The sequence below is a fragment of the Thunnus maccoyii genome, chromosome 13, assembly GCF_910596095.1.
Source record: "Thunnus maccoyii chromosome 13, fThuMac1.1, whole genome shotgun sequence".
Lineage (NCBI taxonomy): Eukaryota > Metazoa > Chordata > Actinopteri > Scombriformes > Scombridae > Thunnus > Thunnus maccoyii.
The window spans coordinates 11,630,700-11,654,684 of record NC_056545.1 but is presented as its reverse complement, the minus strand read 5'-3'; the positions used below and the strand labels follow the sequence as shown (position 1 = coordinate 11,654,684).

Sequence of the window (23,985 nt, the reverse complement as noted above, 5' to 3'; positions counted from 1 at the left end):
TCATAGATTATATATACCTTCATAAAACATTATAACTTATATATAATGCCTAATAAGGGTTGTTATAAACCCTGACAGTTCATTTTATTTCTTGAATCAACAATCATAAGGTATGTGGGGCTGCAACTAACAATTATGTTCATTATCGATTAATCTGTCGATTTATTTTCTCCATTAATTAGCTGTTTGATCTGTAAAATGTCAGAAAATTATGAAAAAATGTTGATCGCCATTTCCTTAAGCCCAAAATGCAACCTAAAATGTCTCTTTTTGTCCTGACCAATAGACCACAACCCAAAGAAATATGCACATTTAAGCTGGAACCTGAGAATTTTAGCATTTTTTTCCCTTAAAAAATGACTTGGTGATTAATTTTCTGTCGATTGACTGATAGATTGTCAACTAATTGTTGCAGCTCTAACGGTATGATCATAATTCTTTACAAGATCATGTATAGGGCTGCCCCCTCAATGTTGTGAAGCTCTTGAGTCAACTTGCTTTTAGCTGAGTCATTGTACACAGAGGAACGCACCGTTACAGCATGACAGGCTGTAAACTTTAAAAAATCCAAATTGATGCATCGGCCCGAAGTGCTGACTCTGAGTTAACTGTGAATATCTTGAGTCAGGTACAACCTTAATCAAGTGTAACAGCTGACTAACTAAATACAGTATACTTTACAAGAAGTCTGTCAGCTATCCAATGGTGCGCTGCACTTTTAACACAGAAACTAAAGAACATAAATAAAGATAAAAGCTAAATGAGTAAGAAAAACTGCTCATTTAGTTGAAAAACTACTAAAACTTTAATCATGTATTTTATCAAACTGTAAGTTGACTGTATTGTTACACACTAATGACATCAGAGAATAAAAAAGCACAAATGTCTCACATGTAGGTTCCTGTCTACATCTCTTCATCTATTATAGTCACAGAAAGCACCATGACATTCACAATGTTTCAGTTAAAACAGGGAGAACTATTCCAAGTAACTGTGAAACTGATTTGCAGTTGCAGCCCCAAAATATCTGCAACAAGTTGCCTCTGCGTGTTAGGTTGGCCCCTAAACTGCCTGTTTTTAAATCCCGTCTTAAAACACATCTTTATTGCTTGGCTTTTAACTCAGTTTGAGAGTTTCTTTCTTTGTCTTGTTGTCTATTAAACTGGTCTTTGTGTTTTTATTATGTTGTTTTATGGCTTTTGCTATTTTGATTTTACAGCACTTTGGCCAACTGTTGTTTTTAAATGTGCTTTATAAATAAATTTGACTTGACTTGATTCTACAACACTCTTTATGTTATAAAAAAAGTGCATCACAATGAATAGTCACAACTCATAATGCATTATGCATGTATTACAATATGTGCAGGTATTTATGGGCTTCATAGAAATGTTTACTACAGTTTATTATTATTATTATCATACACTCACGCATAAAGTGAAGAGCCTGGCAAACACTATATTTAAATTGTGTCCTCACTAGCTGTTGCCTTAATGGAAAATATTTGTTGTATGTGTAGTCTTGTGAGGGATAATGGATATGATTTAGTTTGCAATTATTGTAAATGGTTCTTGACAGGAATATTAGGTGCAAGCCTAAAATGTAAATACAATGTTTTCATCATAAACCCCACATCAGCTTTAGACCAGAAATATGCAGTTTAATCGTCGGTGCCATTGTGAAGCAGAATCAAGGTGCTGGATTTGACAAACAACCCCATCGCTGCTACTGCTAAAAGGGGGAAAAAAGCTGTTTTCCTGTGATTTAGCAGCTATTACTTATCCTTGCCTCTGAAGACGGACCAAAACATAACACCGCATTTCACCGGTCTATAAAAACTTTGTTATCATGTAGGGAAGAAGGATTGCAGTCTCAGTGGTTTCACAGATTCACTGGTGCAAATTTCATCCGTATTCCCTTCAGTGGGCTTGAGAGCCCAGCGTGAGGAGGTTGTGTCCTGCCTGCTGCTGAATGGTTCCTATAACTGAGCGAAAGCGTGGTATGTCTTCACATGGAGATGGACACAACGGCACAAGACAACATATCAATTATCCCCGTCCAACTCTGGAGTATCAGACTCAGGAGACGAGAAAAAAATCAATCTTAAAGGAAGGAGTTTGTTTGTTTGTTGGTGTCCAACTCTCCCAGAAAATGAGGGATAAACATATAGAAACATATAAAGTAGCACCACAGTGATGCAGATTTACAAGTCCAGCAGGACCTTGACTTATATTTTTTCATATTCACCATCACTGTTGGATTATTTTCTTCACTCCTATGAATGATGTACAGTATATATGTAGCACATAAGCGACTGAACACACCTTGATGTCTGACACTCTCTTCATCATAACCATCATCACCTGAACTCTAATACCTGTCATTATCACTTACATCTCTGCTGTAATAATGGTGATTTTCACCGTGTCACATCAGCCATAAGCAGGCACAGACTGCACTGTAGACTTCCCTGTGACATTTTACATTTATGTCCGTTGTTTTTTTTTTGTTTTTTTTTTTACCTGAGATGTAAAGGCTGATATATTCTTGACAAATTCCTGCCAGAAGATCCCTGCTTTTCTTTTACCGTCTACCTCAGCACCAGCAACTGTGATGAAGGCATCACCGGTGTGTCTCTTGTTAATGATCTGGCCACTTCACGTTATTTTTCACCTATAATGAAATAACAGACTCCAGGGAGAATCTGACTGCGTTGTATCAGCAGTAAAAGCAGTCACACAACATATCAACCACAGCCTAGAAGTGGCGTCACTGTAGACGTTCAGGTACTTGATATCTTTCTGTTATTTAAACGTGTTGATGTTGAATATCAAAAACTGTTTGGTACTGAAAGCTGTTATTTAATTTTTCCGTCGCATTGATCAGATATTTCTTGATCATTAGGAAAATAGTTCCTGTTTGCCAGCGTCTGTCAACCAGTGAACTTCTGGAAGATTTCCACACTTCAGATTCTCTTTTAAATAGGTTTCTATTAGCTGTGTTGTGGTTACTCGTGTGCTCTCATCTGTGTTGTATTGTGAGTTGCTAGTTGGCCTTCGTTTCAACTGATCAAATAGTATAATATTGTGAAGTGCTAGATTATCTGAATGCTTTCCATGGTGGATCTATTTTCCTGTAGCTTGGTTGTTATTTGTATTTATTTGCTGCAAAGAAGGGATTTTGTTAACTTAATACTGTTGACCTGCCACCCCACTTGAAACTGAAACCTGTATTTTGTTCAGACTTCAGTATGGAGTAGAGTCAGTTTCTCTTAGTGTTAAGCCTTTTTGGCGATTATGCAAATTTCCTCTTCAGAAGAAAAGACAGCTGCTCAAACAGCCTTAAGTGACCTATGTTTACTTTCTATAGCAAAGCACAGTGATGCTCTTACACTGATTTTTATACTTTTTTTGTTTGTTTTGATGGTCGGATGTACAAAGTTTCAAACTTCAGTAATGGAGAAAAGGGTCTGCGTCTGGTCTACTAAACATAAAAAAGTATGTTCTCGCAACCTCAATCATGAACATGTTCTCTGCTTAACTTTGAAGTTTTAGCTGCTGATGTATCAGTCTGATTTATAAAATTCATAATCAAATAAACATTCCACAAATGAAATTGTGTCTTTACATCTACCACAACTTAAATTTGAGGATATTATCTGAGTGCTGAGGGTTTTTACGAACTTTTATCAAAGAGCTCAGGCTGCTGCCAGATGTGAACAATAAAGTGATCCACCCACATAGAGCTGCAATTATCGATTAATCTGCCAATTATCGTCTTGATTAATTGACTAATCGTTTGGTCTATAAACCATCTGAAAACTAAAGTCCAAGGTGATGTCTTCATGTTGCCTGGTCCAAAATCCAAAAGTACTTAACTTAGTATCACATAAGACTGAGAAAACCAGCAAATCCTCACAAACGACTGGTTGGAACCTGAAAAAATCGAGAAACTATTACTACAGCTGTCAATGCCGCCTCATGGCAGAGCCGTACTGTGACAGAAATAAAGAAGAAAGTTAGATCCTAAAAAAATTATAAAGGAAAGTGCTTTATAAGTAAAATTTTCTACGTCAAATTAATGTTTTTCCACTGTTCCACTGTGTAGAACCAGATTTTCCCAACACTGTTTGAATGTATTACTGTTGTTTGGTCATTTTTATAGCCTGGATTTCTAATATTGTTATATGCTATAGTGTTTTGGCTCAGGGACATTGCAGAAGTGGATCGTAGCATTGGCTTCCACATCTTCTTCTATTCATCACTGTTGTCTGCTCATTTCTCTGGTTGCACTGAATGATGTATTGTTGACAGATTCCTGGCAGAGCAGTCTGTGTTCGCTGTGAGAAGCAGCCCTAATGATGAAAACGTCACTCTTGTTTCCCTTTCTGAATGTTTATAATGTGGCCACATGTCCCAGCATGAAACCGACTGTAAGACAGTTCCTCACGTCTTCACTTGTGTGTTTCATGGGGGTTTTCATGTTGGATGCGGTGAATGATACATGACAGGGTGCTCTGGTGATTTCTTAACCACAATCAGCCTGGAAAGTGTATAACTTGATGTTTAGGACACCACCTTCTGCTTCTCTTCTGAAATGATTCCCCTCAGGTTTTGTTTTCCCACATAAGCAGGTTGGATCTGCTAAAATTTCACCAGAGGACACAGAAGTTTTGATTTTCCTTATGTCTTCTGAAGAAAATCAGGTCCTTTGACATTTTTACACGAAATGCAAAATGACATCCCCCATGTCTTTAGATATCTTCACAAGTAGATATAAATTTTACAGTAAAACATATTCTCGGTGTATGAAAACTAAGAGAGCTGCTCCCCAAGTGTCTGAGCTTTGATTCATAGTTAATACCAAAACTATAAACATATATATAAATAAACATATTAGAGTTTTACTTTTATTTAACCAAAACCAGCTTTTCCAACATTATTTGCCAAAATCTAATCCTAATTTAATTTATCTAATTCTGCTTTAACCAACTGTTTTCTGGCCCAAATTGAACTGAAATGTAATATTTTAATATGTCAAACAAGTGACAGTTCCATGTCAGGTTCTTGCTAATCCCATATTTGATGACAGCATCCCCGTATTTAATCATATCTGCACAAAGTGAAACTAAAATTTATGTGTTGTGTTTCTGCTTAAACTGTTTGACTCCTGTCATGTGTGAGCAGAGCAGACGGATCATAAAAATGCTCTCACACGGATCTTGTTCATGAGAGTTATAAACAACATAGATAAAGCAGCAAATAAACAACAGTATGTCAGTATGAACGTTAACTTTGCTGTGGTGGCTGTCTGTTACCCCAATCTTTATCTTATATGTACTGAGGTGTGTTTTAAACTTTGCAAGACTATCAGATTGACATGGTATTGACAAAGCCATGTAGGCTAATAAAACATTTATCCAAACTGAATTTTAAACATTTCTTTGATTTCTGTGACTTTCTCACAGTTATTGGCAACAGATGTACAAACGTAGATACCACATTGGATGCTGCTGGTCATTGTATCAATGCGTTGACGCAGCCGCCATATTGGTCCAGGGTAGTTGTTCCTCTGGATGCATACATGTAAATTGTGGGAAGAGGTCGATCTGCTTTTACAGCTATCATAACTCACTAAATTGTCAATCAGTCAATCAGTCAATTTTCCAGCAGTTTGGGTTGTCACCACATACTAGACTTATATGTGTAGTACAGAACACCATCTAAAATGATGGCTTTCGTATCAAGACACTTTTTAGTTTATTGCAAAGTAAATAAAGGCTAATACAATAAAGTTGAGCCTATGTTTCGTAATTATTTTAGAAGTATATTCTGTTTTCATATTGTGTTGTTATGGCCACTGCAATGATTTAAAAAATACAGAAGAGACTCAATATGTTTTTGTAATAATTATACCTATTAAAAATATCATATGTCAACATGCTTCTCAATTCTGTTTTAATGATATTCATGTTTTCACACATATTACTGACATTTCTGCCGCTATTTACAGAAATTACATAATATAGTAAGTTGTATCATCTGTTCAGGGTTCAACGTTAATGTTTTTTTCCAGGCAAGTGGGTCAGAAATCTACTTGCCTGAAGTCAGTTTTTACTTGCCCCCATACAAATTGTTTTATTTATTAGCGATTATCAAATTACAACAAAGACTAAAGTTAATTGTCATGTTTAATCTTTGCTTAAGTAAATGAAACAGAGTAAGGACTCAAGCAACAAACATTCTTCCATATCAAAAATGTTATGACCCATCCCCTATATTTCACTGGACACTAAATTTCTTCCAAATAATGGAATAGACTCCCTAACTCGATGGAAAACGTTTTTTCCACCCATTTCTTTTCAATTCATTTCTGCCACTCCAAGCTTCCTGATTTCCCTCTTTAATGTCTCTCGTTCTCAAGAGTATTTATGGCAGTAAAACATTACATGCTCCACTGATTCCTCTATTTGACAGAGCTCAATCCTGAGGGATGTTTGTTTCACACATGACACTACTAGCTTACTCAACTCTTGATTGGCCAACGGTATGAGCCAATATCTTCCAATGCATGCAAGGGGAGGGGGCTATGCTGCGCACCAAAGAACGAGAATGTAATACATGATATTAGGATGATTTTTTTATTTTTTTTTTACTAATTTAGCCCAACGTGGCATTTTACTTGCCCCAGGCAATCGGGCAAGCTTAATTGTTGAACCATGCACGCAGTTCCAGCTAAATAGTTACACATTCTTCTCCAATTGTAGAAACAAAACCAAAAGCAGCAGGAAAATGAAAATGATTTGTGGGCTGCATGTTTGTGTATGAGAGACATGATCAGTATAAACTTAGCCCTAATTTCTTATAAGTTTAGTCAACATGAAAGCGGCGTCTATTTTTGAGGGAGATCATCAGTTAGGGTGCTTGGACACTGGTTGGCTCCTATGTGTACATGTGGGTGTCAATAAATGGGATAATAGATAATAATAATACAAATTCACTTCACTTAATAGCCACTTAACATCGCTGATAGTGATAACGGTGTGTTAAATTCAACATGTTGGAGACAATAGAGGGTTATGTGATAATTACTCGCTTATGAAATTTTTCCTTGTGCCGCAGTTTTGGCATTTCTTTCTTTAAAACATCCAAATGCAGCACAAAAGTCTGGTTTCCTCTTCTGTAGAAAGCAGCCAGAACTCTGGTCCAGTATGACGGCAGCTGACACGCATCCCACAGCCTGGATGTGGTATCTATGTGTATATATCTATGGTTATTGGCAGAAAAATGTATAAAACCTCACACATCTGTAACACTGGAGTGAGAAAAAAACACATTTGCAAGTAATATTTATCCAGGTCGGCTGTCCAGCGGGTTCAGTGCTGGAGGTTTTTGAACTTGTTAGTCAGAACAGGCTTCACCCAAATGAGGCTGCTGAGGCAATTTAAGCTTTGAGGACAGACTGGGGATTCACACAGAGATCTGTGTTTGAATTTTAAACACATCTTTCCTTAAGGTGACTGATTGAGATGTTTTTATCGTCTCATGGCAGTTACTACAACTGCATTGGATTGACAGGGTTGATGCCACTAAGTAATGATTTCACCAGGTAGCGGCGATTTGTGACTTTCAGGACTTATTTGTGACTTTCAGAACTCTCTTTCCAGTCTGTATTTTGCTTGATGTGTTTGTTTCTGCTTAAAATTACAAACTCTTTCTGTACCAGTAATAATTAACTTATTGGCTGCTTTATTGGCTTTGGTCCAGACTGAAATATCTCAAAAACAGTTTCATGTATTGCCACAAAATTTTCGTATCAACATTCATGATCCCCCCCCAGGTTGAATTGTAATGAGTTTGGTGATCCTCTGACTTTTCATCTAGTGCCATCATCAGGTCAAAATTATAATTTGGTTATATTATATTAGACTTTGATTTATGGCCAAATGCCTGCAACATGTTAACACGCTAAACTGAGATTGTGAACATTGTAAATTTAGCACCTGCTTAGCATCCACATGTCAACATTATTATGAGCATGTTAGTATGCTTAGCATTTAGCTCAAAGCACTGCTGTGCCTTACAGAGCTGCTAAAAGTTTAAGTTCTTAGTTTTTTAGTATCCTAGTTTAGTTAGCACAGAAATGTGGTTGAAATGTTGTGAGACTGTACGTACAACGGTAGCAGTGAAGGCATCTTCTCAACGCCGTTGTCAGCTCATATTGGTATTAGATTCTTTTCATCCCCCCCAAAATAAGTTTATTTGCAGAAATTCATATGTGGATATGGGCTGAGGTGTGATGTGGCCTCAGTTTTTCACAAATATCTCAGTAAGCTTTGAGGACTGAATGAAGGATGTCGTCTTCCTTTCTCCATTTTGTTTGGATTCATAGGAAATTGAAGCAGGCGTGAAAGGGACTGTAATTGTCTGTGTGATCACATTCTCTTCCATCACTGATGTTTGGCTCCAGGAAGTCTTAATTCTCTCTTCCACCTCTTTCTGTCACTCCGACACTGATGGAGAGTGTATTGACAGCGTCCCTCAGTAGAACAGTGTTGTAAATAATGGTCATGGATTGTTGGAGCATGTTGAGCACAGAAAGACAATAGATTACATTAACTTGTACAGGAGTGAAGGTCTGCTGGATTCCAGCTCATCAATGTACTGAGACCATAAATGACAATGGCTGCGACACGGGCAGGGACAGGGGATGAATGTCACATCGTTGACGGTGTCTTGACGCAAATATCCAGTAATTTCCCAGATGCTAAAATTGTCTCTCTGTCTAACTGTGTCAGCTACAACAGATTCAATGCAGACTGACAAGTGGCTGGTGTGATTAATTATAATGATTTTAAGCTCGTTGGACATTTCTAGAGACTTGATAGATTCATATAATTTATTGAAACTGACATATTCTGTGTAATATATGTAATTTCATTGTGATTGGTATGATTACTACAAACATTACTGAGACAGTTTGTACCTTATTTCACACTGATGATTGTGTTATTGCTCACATGCCCCAAAATAAAGACCAAATGTGACATTCGGGCTGCAACTAACTCATTTCCAGTATCAATAAATCAGCCAATTACTTTCTCAATTAATTAGGGAATCATTTGATCCATGAAATGTTGAAAAAATGTGAAAAAGTGGCATTCACAATTTCTCAGAGCCAAAAAACATTAAGATATTCAATTTACTGTCATATATGACAAAGAAAAACTATAAATATTACATTTGAGAAGCTGGAACCAAAGACTACTTGGCATTTTTGCTTAAAAAAAGACTGAAACACCTTACTACCATCCACCTTCTGCTATTCCAAGACACTCTAAACGTTTTGTGTCTTGTTGGGAGACCAGTTCTCACTTTTGTGCTGTAAAACATCTCATAGAATTCCTGCAACATCTGATCAGGTAGCAGACAGTAAATTAATGCAGTATTGGCTTCTATTCTTCTAATAATCCTCTTTCTTTACAGTTATTATGGTATAGAAATACTGCAGTGCACCAGATGTGGTAATGATGTATTGATTTTAAAAGAAAAAAAACATTAAAAACTGTCTCTCACAATGTGCTTGTGTGGGTCATTTACAGGCGATAATCAACAGAATTTTGCTATTGTAGTTTTATGTTATTTATAGTTGAAACATTCATAAAATCCAGAATATGAAGATTAGTTATTTAATTAATGTTTGTCAGTGTAGCACAACATGTCTTCTTCTCCTCAGTGATTTTAGGGGTTTTATTTTTATTTAGACTGCAACAGTAACGCTTTATTTGTCTGTATTTTGTTAATAATCTCCCAATAATTTAATTGGAAGCTTAATGAAAGAGCCATGTAATTTGCTACTAATTATAGGGAAAATGGAGACACTGTTCACTTAGTACACTTTCAATTAATTAATCCCAATTCACTGCGAGCGTAACCAAAAAAATCTTTCTGGCAGAGAACAGCAAGACATGCAGAAATGTGAAATTTGTCTACAGCCAAATATACTATTCAATATATACTGTATGAAGAATGACCTTTATAATTATGAATGAACAATGAAAGAATTATAACTTGGGTTTAAATGGAGTCTAAATTCAAGGAAAAAGTACATAGAAATACATAGAAAAGGACCTGTAAAATAAGTTATTGTGGCAACTATTGATTATACTGATTAATCTAGTGATTACGTTTTCTATTAATAATCAGTTGTATAAGAATTGTTGAATTGAAAAATGCTTATCAGAGTTTCCCAGAACCCATGTTTGTCTGACCAACAGTGCAAAACATAAAAAAATTACAATAATAAAGAGAAAATAGACAAAAGAAGCAAATCCTCATATCAGAGAAACTGGAATCATCATAAATCCAACGTGTGGCATTTTTTCCTGACTAATGACGTAGATGTGATAAATTATCTTCATTGTGTGATTGACAGGTTCATTCATTTAATCATATAAGTTAATGGATTTTTTCATATACTGAATGTTGCCCTAAAATCTGTGAAATGTGTTAAGTGACATTTGGCATTAAAGCGACCCTTAAGACACTGCAGAACGACTGATTTTTACAATATATTTTATTTGATTTTTTTTCTTACAAAACAATTCCCTCATAAACCAGAACACACAAAATGCATAAAGAAAACTGTACAGTCAGTTTTGTCATGTCTGAACGTGTTCTAAACATGAACAATGTTATCTACAACAGTGGTTCCTATCGATGTCTATCACACCAAGCGGTTCAGCTCTGCAGCCCCTTACTCGAGGGTTAAAGGAGAGGTACGGAAATAGTCATGTGACACTGAAGGTAGATTCAAACAAACAACATGAGCTAGCCAATAACATAGTTATATCAGCAAGCGCAGGTGCAGTCTCTTTGTTCTTGCTCTCCTTGGCTCTAGTAGCGATGTCATACTGCTCAATCGACCTTAAGAGATAAGCTGACAGACGTGACAATGAGAGGGCAGAAAAGTGACTTTTTCACAAGCGACTGTAAACTGTATGTGACTGTGAGAGATCTCTGAGAGGTCAATGATAATCATGTCGAAGATCTATTTTCATTACATGCATGTCTTGGAGCTGTCGAATACTGTAGATGACTCATTTAGAGCCATCGGGAAGTGACTTTGGATGGGATAGTGACTTTTGGAAGCATCAGAGCCTGAATCCTTCAACAATGAGTTATATATATATTTTTTTGATTGATACAGTGAGAAAACTGGGCTACCAATTTGACAAATTGCATTCAAATAACATATATATAACATTAATATATGTCAGATATTATATTTCTCTCCTCAGTGCAACAGTGGTCTAGGAAACATTATCAACATCATTAAGTTTTTACCTTAAAAAGTTCATCAAACAGGTTTTTTATGCCAGAATGTTTTTTGTGGCAGATTAGCAGCAAATACCTAAATCACAAATGAGGACGACTGCTTCCCTCCTGTGTTTTTTCCTTTTTTTCTTTTCGTACACAGCTTGGTTTTCTACCCTACACATTGCATTGCATTAGGGAGTTACAGGCACAACTACGCATTAGGAGAAGATGATTAATATTTAATTTGGGCTGCTGTTTGTTTCCGGGAGAAAAGAAAAACAACACATGAGCAGATATACTCCATTCACACGACTCTGGACTCATCTGGATTTATACTTTTCTTACAGGACTCCGACAGACTTTTTCTACACGCTAAAAAGTTGGACTTTGACATCTGTGGACGGCCCAGGGTTTCAGAGATAAATGTTTGTTTAATCTCTCTTCTTTCCAACATGTTTGACCCGCCAAAAAAAAAAGAAAAAAAAGGGCAACAACTGCAAAATCCCAAAGGCTGTGAGTATTTGTGCAGTGATTACACACGTACAAGGGCACTTCCCAAGAATCCTTTCCATCACATTTTAGCACCACAAAATACGCGTGCAGTGATGGAGCATTAGTGCTACTATTTTTTAAGTTGATTTAATTTAACAGCAAGTTGACTCTACATTGGCCTGGAATATTTCTCAGACTATTTTTTTGCTTCTAGCTGTTCTGTGCTGACTAGAGAAGACCAATTAATAATAGTCTTAGATGTGCCGAGTATTTGCAAAACCTAGAAAATTCAAGAAATACAATGCGTGACATTCGGTTCCTTTTACTCAGTCAGTTAATGTTAAGCAGCTTTTATAAAAATAATTTAAATACATAGGGAGAATACAAATTTTGCACGCAATTTGATTTGAATCAGCTAATTGAAAAATAGCTCCTGATTTACTTTATAATATATAAGAAAACAAAACCATCTATGTATGGCAGATGATACTGACCACTGAATATTTGAGGACATTCACCTTTTAGTTGTAGTTTGAGGCCGGGAGGCACAAAGTAGGGCTGTACAACATAAAGAGAATGAGAGAAAAAGAAAAAGCTATTGCCCTAAGACTGGCACCCATTCCAGTCTAAAGGCCATCAAGTGGCCAAGCTAAGTATTCATGGAAAGACGTCTGCACTAATGTCAAGAGGCAGGAATCCTTTAGAGACGCTGTGTTTCCAGTAATTCTGATAACATTATTACATCTGCAGAGAAGCAGCGGTGCTATCTCGCTGCTAATGGATCATCATCATGATGATTAGTGCAAACGGCAAAAGCAAATTACACCAAAGATGATTCTGTTCAAGCACAGAGATAAAATATCTGCTATTTTCATAGAGGAAGAGTTGCTGGTGTTTATTCAGTTTCTGCCTCGAGACAGATAACCCCAGGTTTTTCAAAAGTAGGTATACAACTTTTAATAATAATAGTAGTAATGTTAAACAAACCTGTACACTTATAGTCATTTTTAGTAATTTTACAATCAATAAGTATTCCTGGAAACAGGAAAAATGTTTAATACAGTACGTATTGCTAATGTCTGTAAAAATGTACCCCTTCTTTTGAAACTAGCTGACTTTTTTCCCCCATCGGGGTATTTTATACATGCCCTGTGTGTTTATGGTTGCTATCTGATTACGAATGACAAATCCAAAAACAATTTTTTTGTCGTTGACTAGACAGTAACTAATAAAAATGTGTCCTCTTTGTGCTACAACCCTATGAGTAAAGCTGACTAATCACCACACGGCGAGTATAGTCTACCTGCCTCGGAGTTTGATCCAGATGCACGGCTCTCTGGGAGGATGTACAAACGCTCACAGCCAGTTAGATAGCGAAGTTGATGCCACTTTGGCTCTGCCTCAGCATGTGGGTCAGCGTAAACCGGAGTCATTACCCTGAGGGAATCTGCTAAGTGGCATTTTCAGGCTCCACAGCACAGAGTTGTACTGCAGGTACAGAATAAATGTGAGAGATGGCAGGGGACGGATTATACCATTGCAAGAGACCACTAGATGTACTGTTCATTTCTGGTTAGGCTTCCTCTGTGACCGAAACATCCATTGTCGACGGCTAATGGACCAATCGGGCTCTTTGGATAGACAATGTAAATAGAGGGTATTACACATGTGCATAAAGCCAACCTCTGCCGGCATGAGGAGAGTGAAAGCTTTCAGAGGGACGATACAGTACGATACCATGACAAAGGCGAAAAAAAGATGGGTTCATAGCTTTTAAAAGGACTCGGAACACACACACTAAAAGGCAGACAGGACAGACAGTTTGTGGTGATTATATGCAGCACTGGTGAAAACGACAAACATTGTTGAGATAAACAAAATCGGAAAGCTTTTTACTCTAAAAAAAGTGAGCATTGTGCATAGTTCATAGTTCGTTAATAATCCCTCTTCAGGTACCTATTTGCTGTGATAACATGGAAGGAAGTGCAATAAATGTACAATTCTGTATAGTTAAGTGCACATAGATCACTGTTGCACTGAACGGCATTGACACTTTCTCCCAATAGAAATATCACAACAGGGTGTCTTAATGTTTTCTCAATTACTCTATTTTTAAGTGTACTTTTGTTACAATAAACCCAGGCGTGTATCCCTCTCGCTCAGTCCCAGGGTTGAGTCCACAACTTATGTTCACATAAATCTTTAGAATAGGTAATGTGGCCTGATCTTTCCTTTTTTTCATTTACGTCTTTCCCTAATCCTACGTCTCCTCCTTTTTCTTTTCTTTTTTACTCATACCTCGCCGACCCAGACAACTGTGTTCCCTCTCTTGATGTCTGAAACCTCGCAGTGCGGCGTTCTCTGTTTGCCGTTCAGGACAAAGAGGGACTCGGCTGACGGTGTCACCAGATACTGTCCGAATAACCCGCTGGAGACCACCACTCTGTTGGGGCCTCCCCAGGGCCAGGCTTGGGGGGCCAGGGGCTCCTTGAGGCTCCGCAGAACCTCAGTGCGGCCCGAGGACAGATCGGCAAATAGCAGGTCCGTGCCTGAGCTTGAGGTGGCCACCACCACGTGCTGGTTGGACTCCGTGAAGGAGGGCTGGAAAACCAGATCGGAGACAGCTACAGGCTTGTCCATTTCCTGGTTCAGACCCAGCTCCCCCTGGAAGGACACTGTCTGTACTATCAGCTTTAAGCTCTGAGGGTCAGGTGTCACAATGTAGCGGCCGTCCGGTGACACGAAGGCCTGCCCTGTGACGTTTAGGTTCGGACCGATCACGGCATCTGTCACGCTGTCGATGAGCAGCTGGGGTGGGGCTTGCAGGTGGCTCTTGCTCTGACACTGGATGAAGTAGAAGCCGCTCAGATGTGTGTAGGCCATGCTCACCGGTATGCAGCTGTAGTTTTTCAGACTGATGGTCTTGACGCGGTGGAAGGTCTCCAGGTCGATCTTGTGTACGGCGGGTTCATTTTTGAGGAAGACGAAGGCAAACCTAAACGGACAAAGTTCAAAGAAAGGTTAATAGCTTTTCTAGGTTTTAGGGGGCAGTGATTAATACGCATTGAGATTCTCATTAGGATTCTCATTTGCTCTTTTCTCCTTTACTAAAGAAGGACAGTTGTGATGAGTGAGCAATGAGGTCACACGTGTTTTAAGGCTGATGTGTGTGTGTGTGTGCTTTTTTTACCTCACGTGAGTGATGATGAGGTTGGTTGGAGGGATGAAGAAGTCGTTGACTCTCTGGAACGTTGTGCGGATGGCACGATGTACTTCTCCCACACTGGCTTGAGGAATTACCTGTAGACAAAATACACATAATAACATGAATACCAATACAAAGACATTAAAGATTATTACCAGGATATAGACGTCTTTTGACAGCAGAGTCAGACCAAGAAATTTAGATGATGTGCATTTGAACATTTCTACCAAAGAACAATCTTTTGATAAATTTTAAAGAAATAATTGCGGTTGCTAGAATCTTTGTCTTTCTGGAACATGAAAAACTGCACAATAAACCAAAAATCATTGTTAAAAATTATTTGTAATCTCACACAGTTAATTGGACACAAATCATATTTCAGTGACTTTTCAGCCCTAATATCATAATTTTGCTGCAGATATCTGCTATCATAGAGAATTAAAATAATTTCTCTCTGAAGTAGGAACATCTCCACAGAAGATGATGACTGTACTAGTGTCCATTCCTATAACTAACTATAACTCGACTGATCCTGGATTTTTGAGGTTGATAACAATACAGGTATTTGACAGTTTTTAATATCCGATAAAGCTATAGTGGCGGATATTCATTTTTTTTCCTAAATGAACACATTACATAAGCATTTTTGATAGAGATCCTTAATATGTGTTTTTTTTTATAATGATTGTGACCGAGATAGGTACTGATCTTGGATATCTTGTTACTCATCAGATGCCATATGAGCAGACACAAATATATGTGATATATAAGCTAATATAAATCTAACCACACAGTTGGGTTCAATAGGAAAATAAAGATAGAGTATCTGCACTTGTTGTTGAGCTGACTGTAGTGCCTCATATTAATGAGAACAAGATAAGGTCACAGTTTGTGTTAAAACATCCACTTTGGACCAAAGATATGCAAAAAACCAATGAAGATGCTACAAAACCCTTTCCTTAATTTTAAAATTGTCATTTGGAAGGTAAAATACCATCAAAACAATAAATAAGAGATAATTTCTGCCCATTTTTAGAGCCACTTCTACATTTAAAGAAAAAATATGAATTTTGAACCCTCAGATATCAATATCTCACTCAAATATCCAGTATCAGCTATAGTTAAGTGTACTGCTCATACACCAAACTATGACCACTGAGATAGGTAAACCTGTGACCTTTTGTGTCCTGTTGCTAGTTCCTGTAAATATGATAAACACTCATATCTCAAATCTTAACAGCCAGAGCTTGTCCAGGTGACATGCTCATTTATCCTTGAACTGATAAACATCTACAGTACATGACTTGAGCTGATGAAAAGTGGCCCCACCTCCGTTGTCTGATAAAGCATCTTATTCAGTGATGGTTGTGTTAGGAACACACGCCCCAATAAATGCCCCATCTCTCATGTCATACACCTGGCACTGAATCAGCATGTTTTTTAAAGTGCAGGGGAGGATGTGCGTCCACTTTTGATGGGCTCCCGATGCACCGCCTTGTCCGTGACACACGCTTCATCATGCATGCCTGCATGATCAGGTCACAGTCAAGGACGTGCAAAGTGGTTTATGGGAAGTACATGTTTACGTGGCGCACATGTGTGCATTTGTTCAAAGCAGCTACCACTTCCTGTGTAAAACCAGTTCTTTTTCTTCTCATTTTACACACTCTACTTTATATTCTCAGAGAAACTTGGCTCAATGAAGCGATTCTACGTTTAGACACCTCGACAAATGTTGCTAGAGAGCATATAGAACATTTTTAAGAAAGAAAGAACTGAGTGTAAAATCTATTTTGATGTGTATGCCTTCACCATTAAAGCTAAACCTCTACCTGATGCCCAGTGGGGGGGCCAGACTCCACACTCCTTCCTCAGAGCTATCAAATGCAAGGAAATAAAAATAGCAGTTTAAGTTGCTGTGCTGTTGCTTTAGCTACATTGCTGCAATACTCCTCAAAAGCTTTCTCTCTTTCTTGATCCTCCTGACTTTCTTCTTATCTATTTTTAACAAAACAGATCAGGTGGTTTCTCACTTCTTGCAAGACATGAAAAGAATCCTCGTTTGAAAAAAAAAAAACATCATTACAACAGTTGCAGAATACAATGACAGTAGTTAATGAGGTTCAATGTAGTATCGCTCATGTATTATTAGGCAGCTGCTGTGGTCTCCAGGGCTGCAGGTGCTCTCAACTTAATGCCACTGGCTTCCCTTTGTCATCGCTCATCCTTGGATTTCATATCCACACACTCAGCAACGAGGCCCAATTGAGTTTTACTCTGCCCCTGCCTCGCTGGCTGCCCTAATACCTGAAGGGGATTTGGTTCTGACTGAGTAGCTTTTGCTTTTCAACAACATTCACTCTCCCGAGGCCTTGAGTAGCTTTTTTTTTTTTTACTTTCCCAAAAAAACTACAGAACATCCAAATGAGATAGAGTTCCTCATGTATTTGTGTCATTTAGGAAATGCAATAAATCTTACAAATTATCCCTGTGCAGTGCATTTTATATGCTTACAGTCAGAATTACTTATCTTGTTGCTCCTGGGGAACCATAAAGCACAGTTTGAATTCCCTGGAAGAGTCGGAGGTTTGTTGCTCAAGATCAATGCAATGTAATGTCGAATTTCAATACTTCAGTTAATACTTTGTGTTTTAACACCTTGAGGCATGTTGTATATCACAGATATGTACATGTGTGCATAAAGAGAGAAAGTACAGAGACTACTATTTGCTGATATACAGATCAGATAGTTGTGTCAAATACACAAAATGGATTTCATTAGTTTTACTGTCACACAATGGCCTGACCTCAACGCTGAGTATAGAAAACTGTTAAGTAGTAAAAGTTGGCATCGCATGTCTGGTCAGATTTTCAGATATTTACTAATTGGGGGACAGAGAGGGTTGGTACGTCATGCGACTAATGTCCTGTGGCTTGAATCGAACCAGGCACATTGTGTTTATATAGTATGTGTCTTAACCACCAGCACGCCAATTAAAATCAATCAATAAATCAATTTCAGACTGTGTTTCATGCAAAATTCTTGTGCAGCTGTATTTCGACAAAATTTGAGGAGTTTGCCTTTAGTTAAATTAAAAAAAGGGTTTTGTAGAAAAAACACTTTTACATTCCTAAAGTATCAGTACCGAAATTCAGGTATTGTATCGCCACTTGTATCTAAAATTTTTAACTGCTACCCATCCCTACCTGCATAGACTAACATTTTCAGGTGATACACTGAGAACTAATGTCTACAAATAATGTGTCATTATACAGACAAATGCAAATAATCAACAAAACACAAGAAAACTAGGATAAAAAGAAAGAAAACAAAAAGCATAATAAGCAGCATTATGATGGAAGTGCCTATTTATGAAAAGATTTAAAATATTTTTCCTGTAAAAGACGGAGATGATTTAACCAGCTTTGTTTTGTATTGTGTCAAACTGTTGTAATAGTAAGGATTTAATTCATAGTAATTATCCATCTCTAAACATATATTTGGTTAACGGAAAAGAGCTAAATGGGGAAAAACAGATGGGGAACACTGTGTGCATGTGCAGAGAAAAACAATGTGCCCATGAGTTGAATATTTTCCTGGCACGTAGACGCAGACTGGACTGACAGTCTGAAAGGCCACGTCTCTCTTTGCCCGGCAGAGATTCTTCCATTTGTCTTCTCTAATGAATTGACAATCACACTCCTTCTGATGTTTACACAGAGATATTGAGCCATCCTAGAACTTGGCTGCTTAGAATTACCCCACACACCGAGCTGAACGCACACCTACACACGCTCACACAACACAAATTTACACATCACGAGGGCACAAATTAACATGCACAAACACACAGACACACACTCATACACATGTATGATCTGCTGAAGCGAAGCGCTGCCTCTGGTAGCGACAGGCTGCTGCTGAACAGGTCAATTACTTTCAGTCCAAATGATAATGACATTATCAGACCATTTATTTGTGGTGTGATCCATGTGGCCTCCAATCCATTATGTGGTTTCCCTGCAATTGCATTTTTGAGTGATTCATGCCCTGCTCTCTAATTATTCATTACTCCTGAATGACTGCAGGAAGAGGGGAAATGAGTAAAATGAAAATGAAAAATAATGTGACAAAAATGTGTTTCTACAGTTCAGGGAGCAGTCACAATAGAGAGATATGTTATGTAAAGCTGCTTTCTGTACTCTGATAGTTGCAAATGAGATGAGGCAAAAATGGTTTTGTCTGTGATGAAAAACACCTTTTCATAGAATTTTCTGCTTCATTTAAGACAACATTTGATACATGTTTGAAAACACTTGAAAACACTCCAATATCAGCCCTGTGAGTGTGCACCTTAACTAAGACAACTACACAGAAACAATCCCCTGCTGGTACACCTGCACTCTATGAAGAAAAATCACTAAACTGCACAGCAGTCTCTATGTGGCCGTAGAAACTGTAAAAACCCACACAATCAGTTGTCTTTTTGTTGCCAGTCCATAGTGACACCCTTTGACCAAAAACAACCTACACTACAGTTAAAATTGCTTTAAAAAATCTGGAGGTGATTGTGCAAATTGGAAGCATTGTAACATCATAAGGAGGCATTAATTGTAGGACCATTTGGCACACGGCTGCAGTACCATTAACGGCTACACAACCAGCGATTAACAATTAAACATTTATATGGAGCCACCAGAGTTCAAAACCAATAACACAAACAGCACCAGAAAAAAAAAATCATTTATGCATTCAAGTGATTGTCTGAATATAAAATGAGTAATTTCACTCCAAAGATCCTCTGAAGAATCATAATTTTGAGAGTGTATCATCCCTCTGCAATCCCCATAATGAATAGACACAGCATATCCCCGAGCAGTAAAGACCGAACACAACACCTCACACGATTATAATGGGATCCTTCCCTCCAATGGGACAAAGCAGAACAATAAACATGTCTGTGTCTATTACAGAGATTACTATGGGATCCCTTGGTGTCTTTACTCATGGCAGTGTCCTCTACTGTTGCACAGGCAAACACACGCACACATATAAATACTGGCCCCATAAAAAACAGCACCACACCTCTCCCCACGGGTACCAGCTCTGTTCCCTTTCCCCTCCCCTCCACCTCCTCGACCTTCTCTGCATCCTCCTCTCTCTTCCCTCGCCCCACCCAATCCCTCGAGGTGGATTAAATACAACCGCACCTGTGATCATTTCTCATTTGTGAAGCCTCCAACACCAGTGGTCCAAAGGGACGCCGGGCACAAGTCGACAGCAGTGCAGCTGTGAATTGCTGTTTTGCTGGCTTGGTAAATGCTCTAAAACATACATAGATTAGTTGTCGAGCAAATACTTACCACATAAACAGGGACGCGGGTACACAACGGAGCCCAATTAGTTATGAGGCACTGTGTCCCTCGCTTGGTGAACTTTCTACAACTTATATAGATTATATTCTCCCAGGAAGATAATCACTCCTCAGAGTTCACAAATGCACACAAAACAAAAGCAGGTGTAGGGAATAAAAAAGGGCTATTTTGTGCTTTCAAAGCTGCACTAGGCTGGCTTTAAAGTGATCACCAATATAATTTTAAAATGAGGAAGCAACAGAGGTGAACTTCCTGTCCTTTAATAAACAGATTCATCAAATTTTCCAAAATGAGATTCTGGTTACACACACTAACATGAAGTTTTGTGTCCAGGACACAAAACGAAACTCAAAAGCAAAATGTAGAAGTGTCTCCTAATCAGTAACAAGCAAGCACTCAGTCCTTTTACTTTCTTCATCCCACCGTCCAGTTTACCCAACATCATTAAAAACTACTGTCTACTGCAGCTGTTTAGCTTGTCATTGTGGAGGAGCCACTGCAAAGCACAAAGCTAAACCTCTATAAACCTGAGAGAGCTTTATAGTGAGACAGGCCCACACAAAACAGACATACCTGAAGTGTCGGGTGTGTTCTGTCCATATCACCCCACGTTAGAACCCACACCTGATCATGTGACTTGTCATAGAGCATCTTCACTGGGAAAGGATCTGTTGCTACCTCCTAGAAGAGAGAAGAGAGAGAAAGGGGGGAAAAGATAAAACAAATTGTTCTTGAACTGAATAGAGTTAAAGCTCTGTCCATGGTGCTGAAATCTCACAGAAGCCCAGCTGATATTTATATAAAAACAAAACATTTAAGCTGTTAAATGATGAATATTGACAAAGTAATACTGTAAGTAAGATCAATTTATTTTGCTGATAGGGAAACAGGAAATCACAATATATAAACAAACATTTCTTTGTTTGACAAGTTTACTTTTCAGCTGTAAAATGTTGCACTTAGGTCATATCTCAGTCACAATGTTTAGTAATATTGCTGAATATCGCCCTCCTACATTCCCCTCTCGTCCACTCTGGTCTGCAAATGAACAATGTCTGGTAATACCATCACTGCCTGTTGCAAAATCACAATCCAGACTTTTTTGTTTGTGGTTCCGCAATGGTGGAATGAGCTACCCAGCTCCATATGGTCTGTTGACTCTGTTGGTGCATTCAAGAAACGCCTACAAAATCAGCTCTTCTGTGAACACCAACTGTTAACTTTTAATACTTTGTTGATTGTTGCACTACTTCCAGTCATTTCTTACTTTAATTAAAAAACTAAAAAACAAACAAACAAAACTTCTGTCTAGTGCTCATAGCTACTTGAGAATTTGTACCACAGCTCTTATGAGTCAGTCTTTTAATACTTGATTGTCTTGCCTCGCTTGTAAGTCGCTTTGAATAAATGCCAAATGACAAAATGTAAATGATCACGATCATTATCAGCTAGTTCCTGTTGGTCTCCAGTCCTTTTTAATGGTACTGCTAATCAAACAGTAAGTCTTGACAACTGGTTGGACTAAGAGCCGTTTGGCAAGACCCTTAAAGCTTTACTCGTTGCCACCAGTATGAAAGAGAGCAACTGATTTAATGAATGAGAGCAAAACAAATGGATCTTGCTGAGGTAAGTAACAAGCAGTAAACCCAATGAGAAGAGATTTACAGTATGCATGGACTACGGGTCTCGGACCCAAACTTGCTAACCAAATAATCCTTCATCTACCAAACACAGAGACAAGTAAGCTGTTATCACATCAGGAAAGTGACAGCCTACTAAAAAGGTGTAGTTGCCTAAGATGATGTAGAAGGTAAAGGAAAAAGTGTACAGCATGTGCACTTGAGTGGTTTTTGTGAGAATATCTGACACACATCAGGTAAAAAGAACGGACAGAACAGAGAAAATAACTTACAGTGAAAAGGGAACGAAGGAAAGAAGAGGACAGACAGATAGCAGGGGTGGGGGGGGGGGGGGGTCGAGGGGGTGTACTCAAAGTCAGGTCTGCTGCAATGTCAACAGGAAGGAATAACACAATCCATTACCCTGCTTCTGGCTGGGTGGACAGGGAGCTGCTGACATCCTCACCAGTGGAGCGAGACCACAAGCTCTGTGTTCAGTAATGGGAGGTCCGGCCCTCTGCTCTCCACTGGTCAGCCAAGTGTCAACTCAGCATGTGTGCATGTACAGTATGTGGAGATGGAGGACTGCATGTGTGAATTAACATTTGTATGTGTTTAGCTTCCTACATGATGAGAGCAGAGGTACGGCTGAGGTCGGTCCACAGGATTTGAGCAACTTTCTGAGTGCATAAAAGTTTTCACATTTGCTGTTTCAAGAAAAAAAAAGTGTTTTGCCTGTTAACAGTAAACAGAAAAATATCTGCAACTGTAGCAGTTATTTATTTTAGATCCTGCTTGACAAAATACACAGATTTGCTGAGCTCTAACCCTAATGAATCTCTTATCAAACCACCTTTTGTATCTTCTCTCAAATTCAGCTCGCAGCTTCTCATTTCTCTAGTTTAACAAGACCAACAGTCTTGTTTGGAGTGACGAATCTTCTCAAAAGAAATGATCTAACTGATCGAGTCATGTTTCAGGAGAATCTCCCAATTAAATTTTGATGCACATCATATCAATAATTTAAGCTTATTAACTTCTGAATCAGGACTTCCAGTATTTGCAGCCAGCAGCTCATGAAAAATAAGGTGAGGCTTCAGCTGTTCGTGTCAGATACATATTTTATCAGCATTTCACATCTTCTGCTGCTACAACTCACACTGTTTCTGCCTTCTCAGTCAGCAAATCTTTTAGTTTTAGTTCTTTTTAACTTGATTGACTTGCAAATGTTGAAAGCTAATTAGATTTGATGAAAAATTTGAAAAGATTCCATAAGCAGATTCGAAACCTGATCCAGATTCAATTAAAAAGATTTGATAGCCACTATGGGTTGACAGAAAAATCCCAGACAATAGATAGTATAGTATTGGATGTGTGGTTTGATTATCAGGAGATTCAAATCGAAATCTCACAGCAATGAGAGATTTTATTGCCAAAACGGGAGCCAAAATACACAAAGGTGTTGCTGATTACCAATTTCATCCTTCGGGAAACCAGAATATCTTTTTACTTCATAGAACATAAATCATTTTTGAAACTGCTTGCAAAAAGATTTTTATTTGGTCTCAGAAGGTCTCAAAAGAAAAAGCCTTGATGACAACTGCAGGCTGCCTCTTAGGGATTTACAGCAGCAATAGAAAGCACCAGAGTAAGTTAAAGTGACTACATAACCAGAGGTTTTTTGCCATCTGGCTTTCTTTTTAATTAGCCGATGTGTTGTTTGTTTTCAGACCCAGTGGGAGGCTTAGTGTATCTGGCACAGGTCTGACACATCAGAGTCGAGGTTAGATCCCTTTGTTGGGATAGATAACAAAAGGTGCCATTTCCTTGCATACAACAGCATGAAAAAGCATGAAAGCCTTTATTTGTATGGCTTCTCCACATGTTTACGGCCTTCATCTGTCGTCTGCTGGGAATCAAGACTGAAGCTTTGAGAAAAGTATGAAGCATTTTTTAAAAAGGTGCACGAGGCAAC

At 38.3% G+C, this 23,985-nt stretch overlaps 1 protein-coding gene across 3 annotated transcripts in view; it reads right to left on the bottom strand.

The window, feature by feature from the left end:
• Nucleotides 1-10,557: 10,557 nt before the first annotated feature.
• Nucleotides 10,558-23,985, bottom strand: part of fstl4 (follistatin-like 4) — a 221,111-nt gene continuing 207,683 nt past the window's right edge. For all 3 annotated transcript variants that reach the window (XM_042431545.1, XM_042431543.1, XM_042431544.1), the window contains 3 exons: nucleotides 20,965-21,072; nucleotides 15,001-15,110; nucleotides 10,558-14,805 (listed from right to left, as the gene is read on the bottom strand). In XM_042431545.1, the coding sequence (XP_042287479.1) occupies nucleotides 14,103-14,805; nucleotides 15,001-15,110; nucleotides 20,965-21,072 (921 nt within the window). In that variant the 3' untranslated portion in view covers nucleotides 10,558-14,102. The remainder of the gene's footprint in view (nucleotides 14,806-15,000; nucleotides 15,111-20,964; nucleotides 21,073-23,985) is intronic.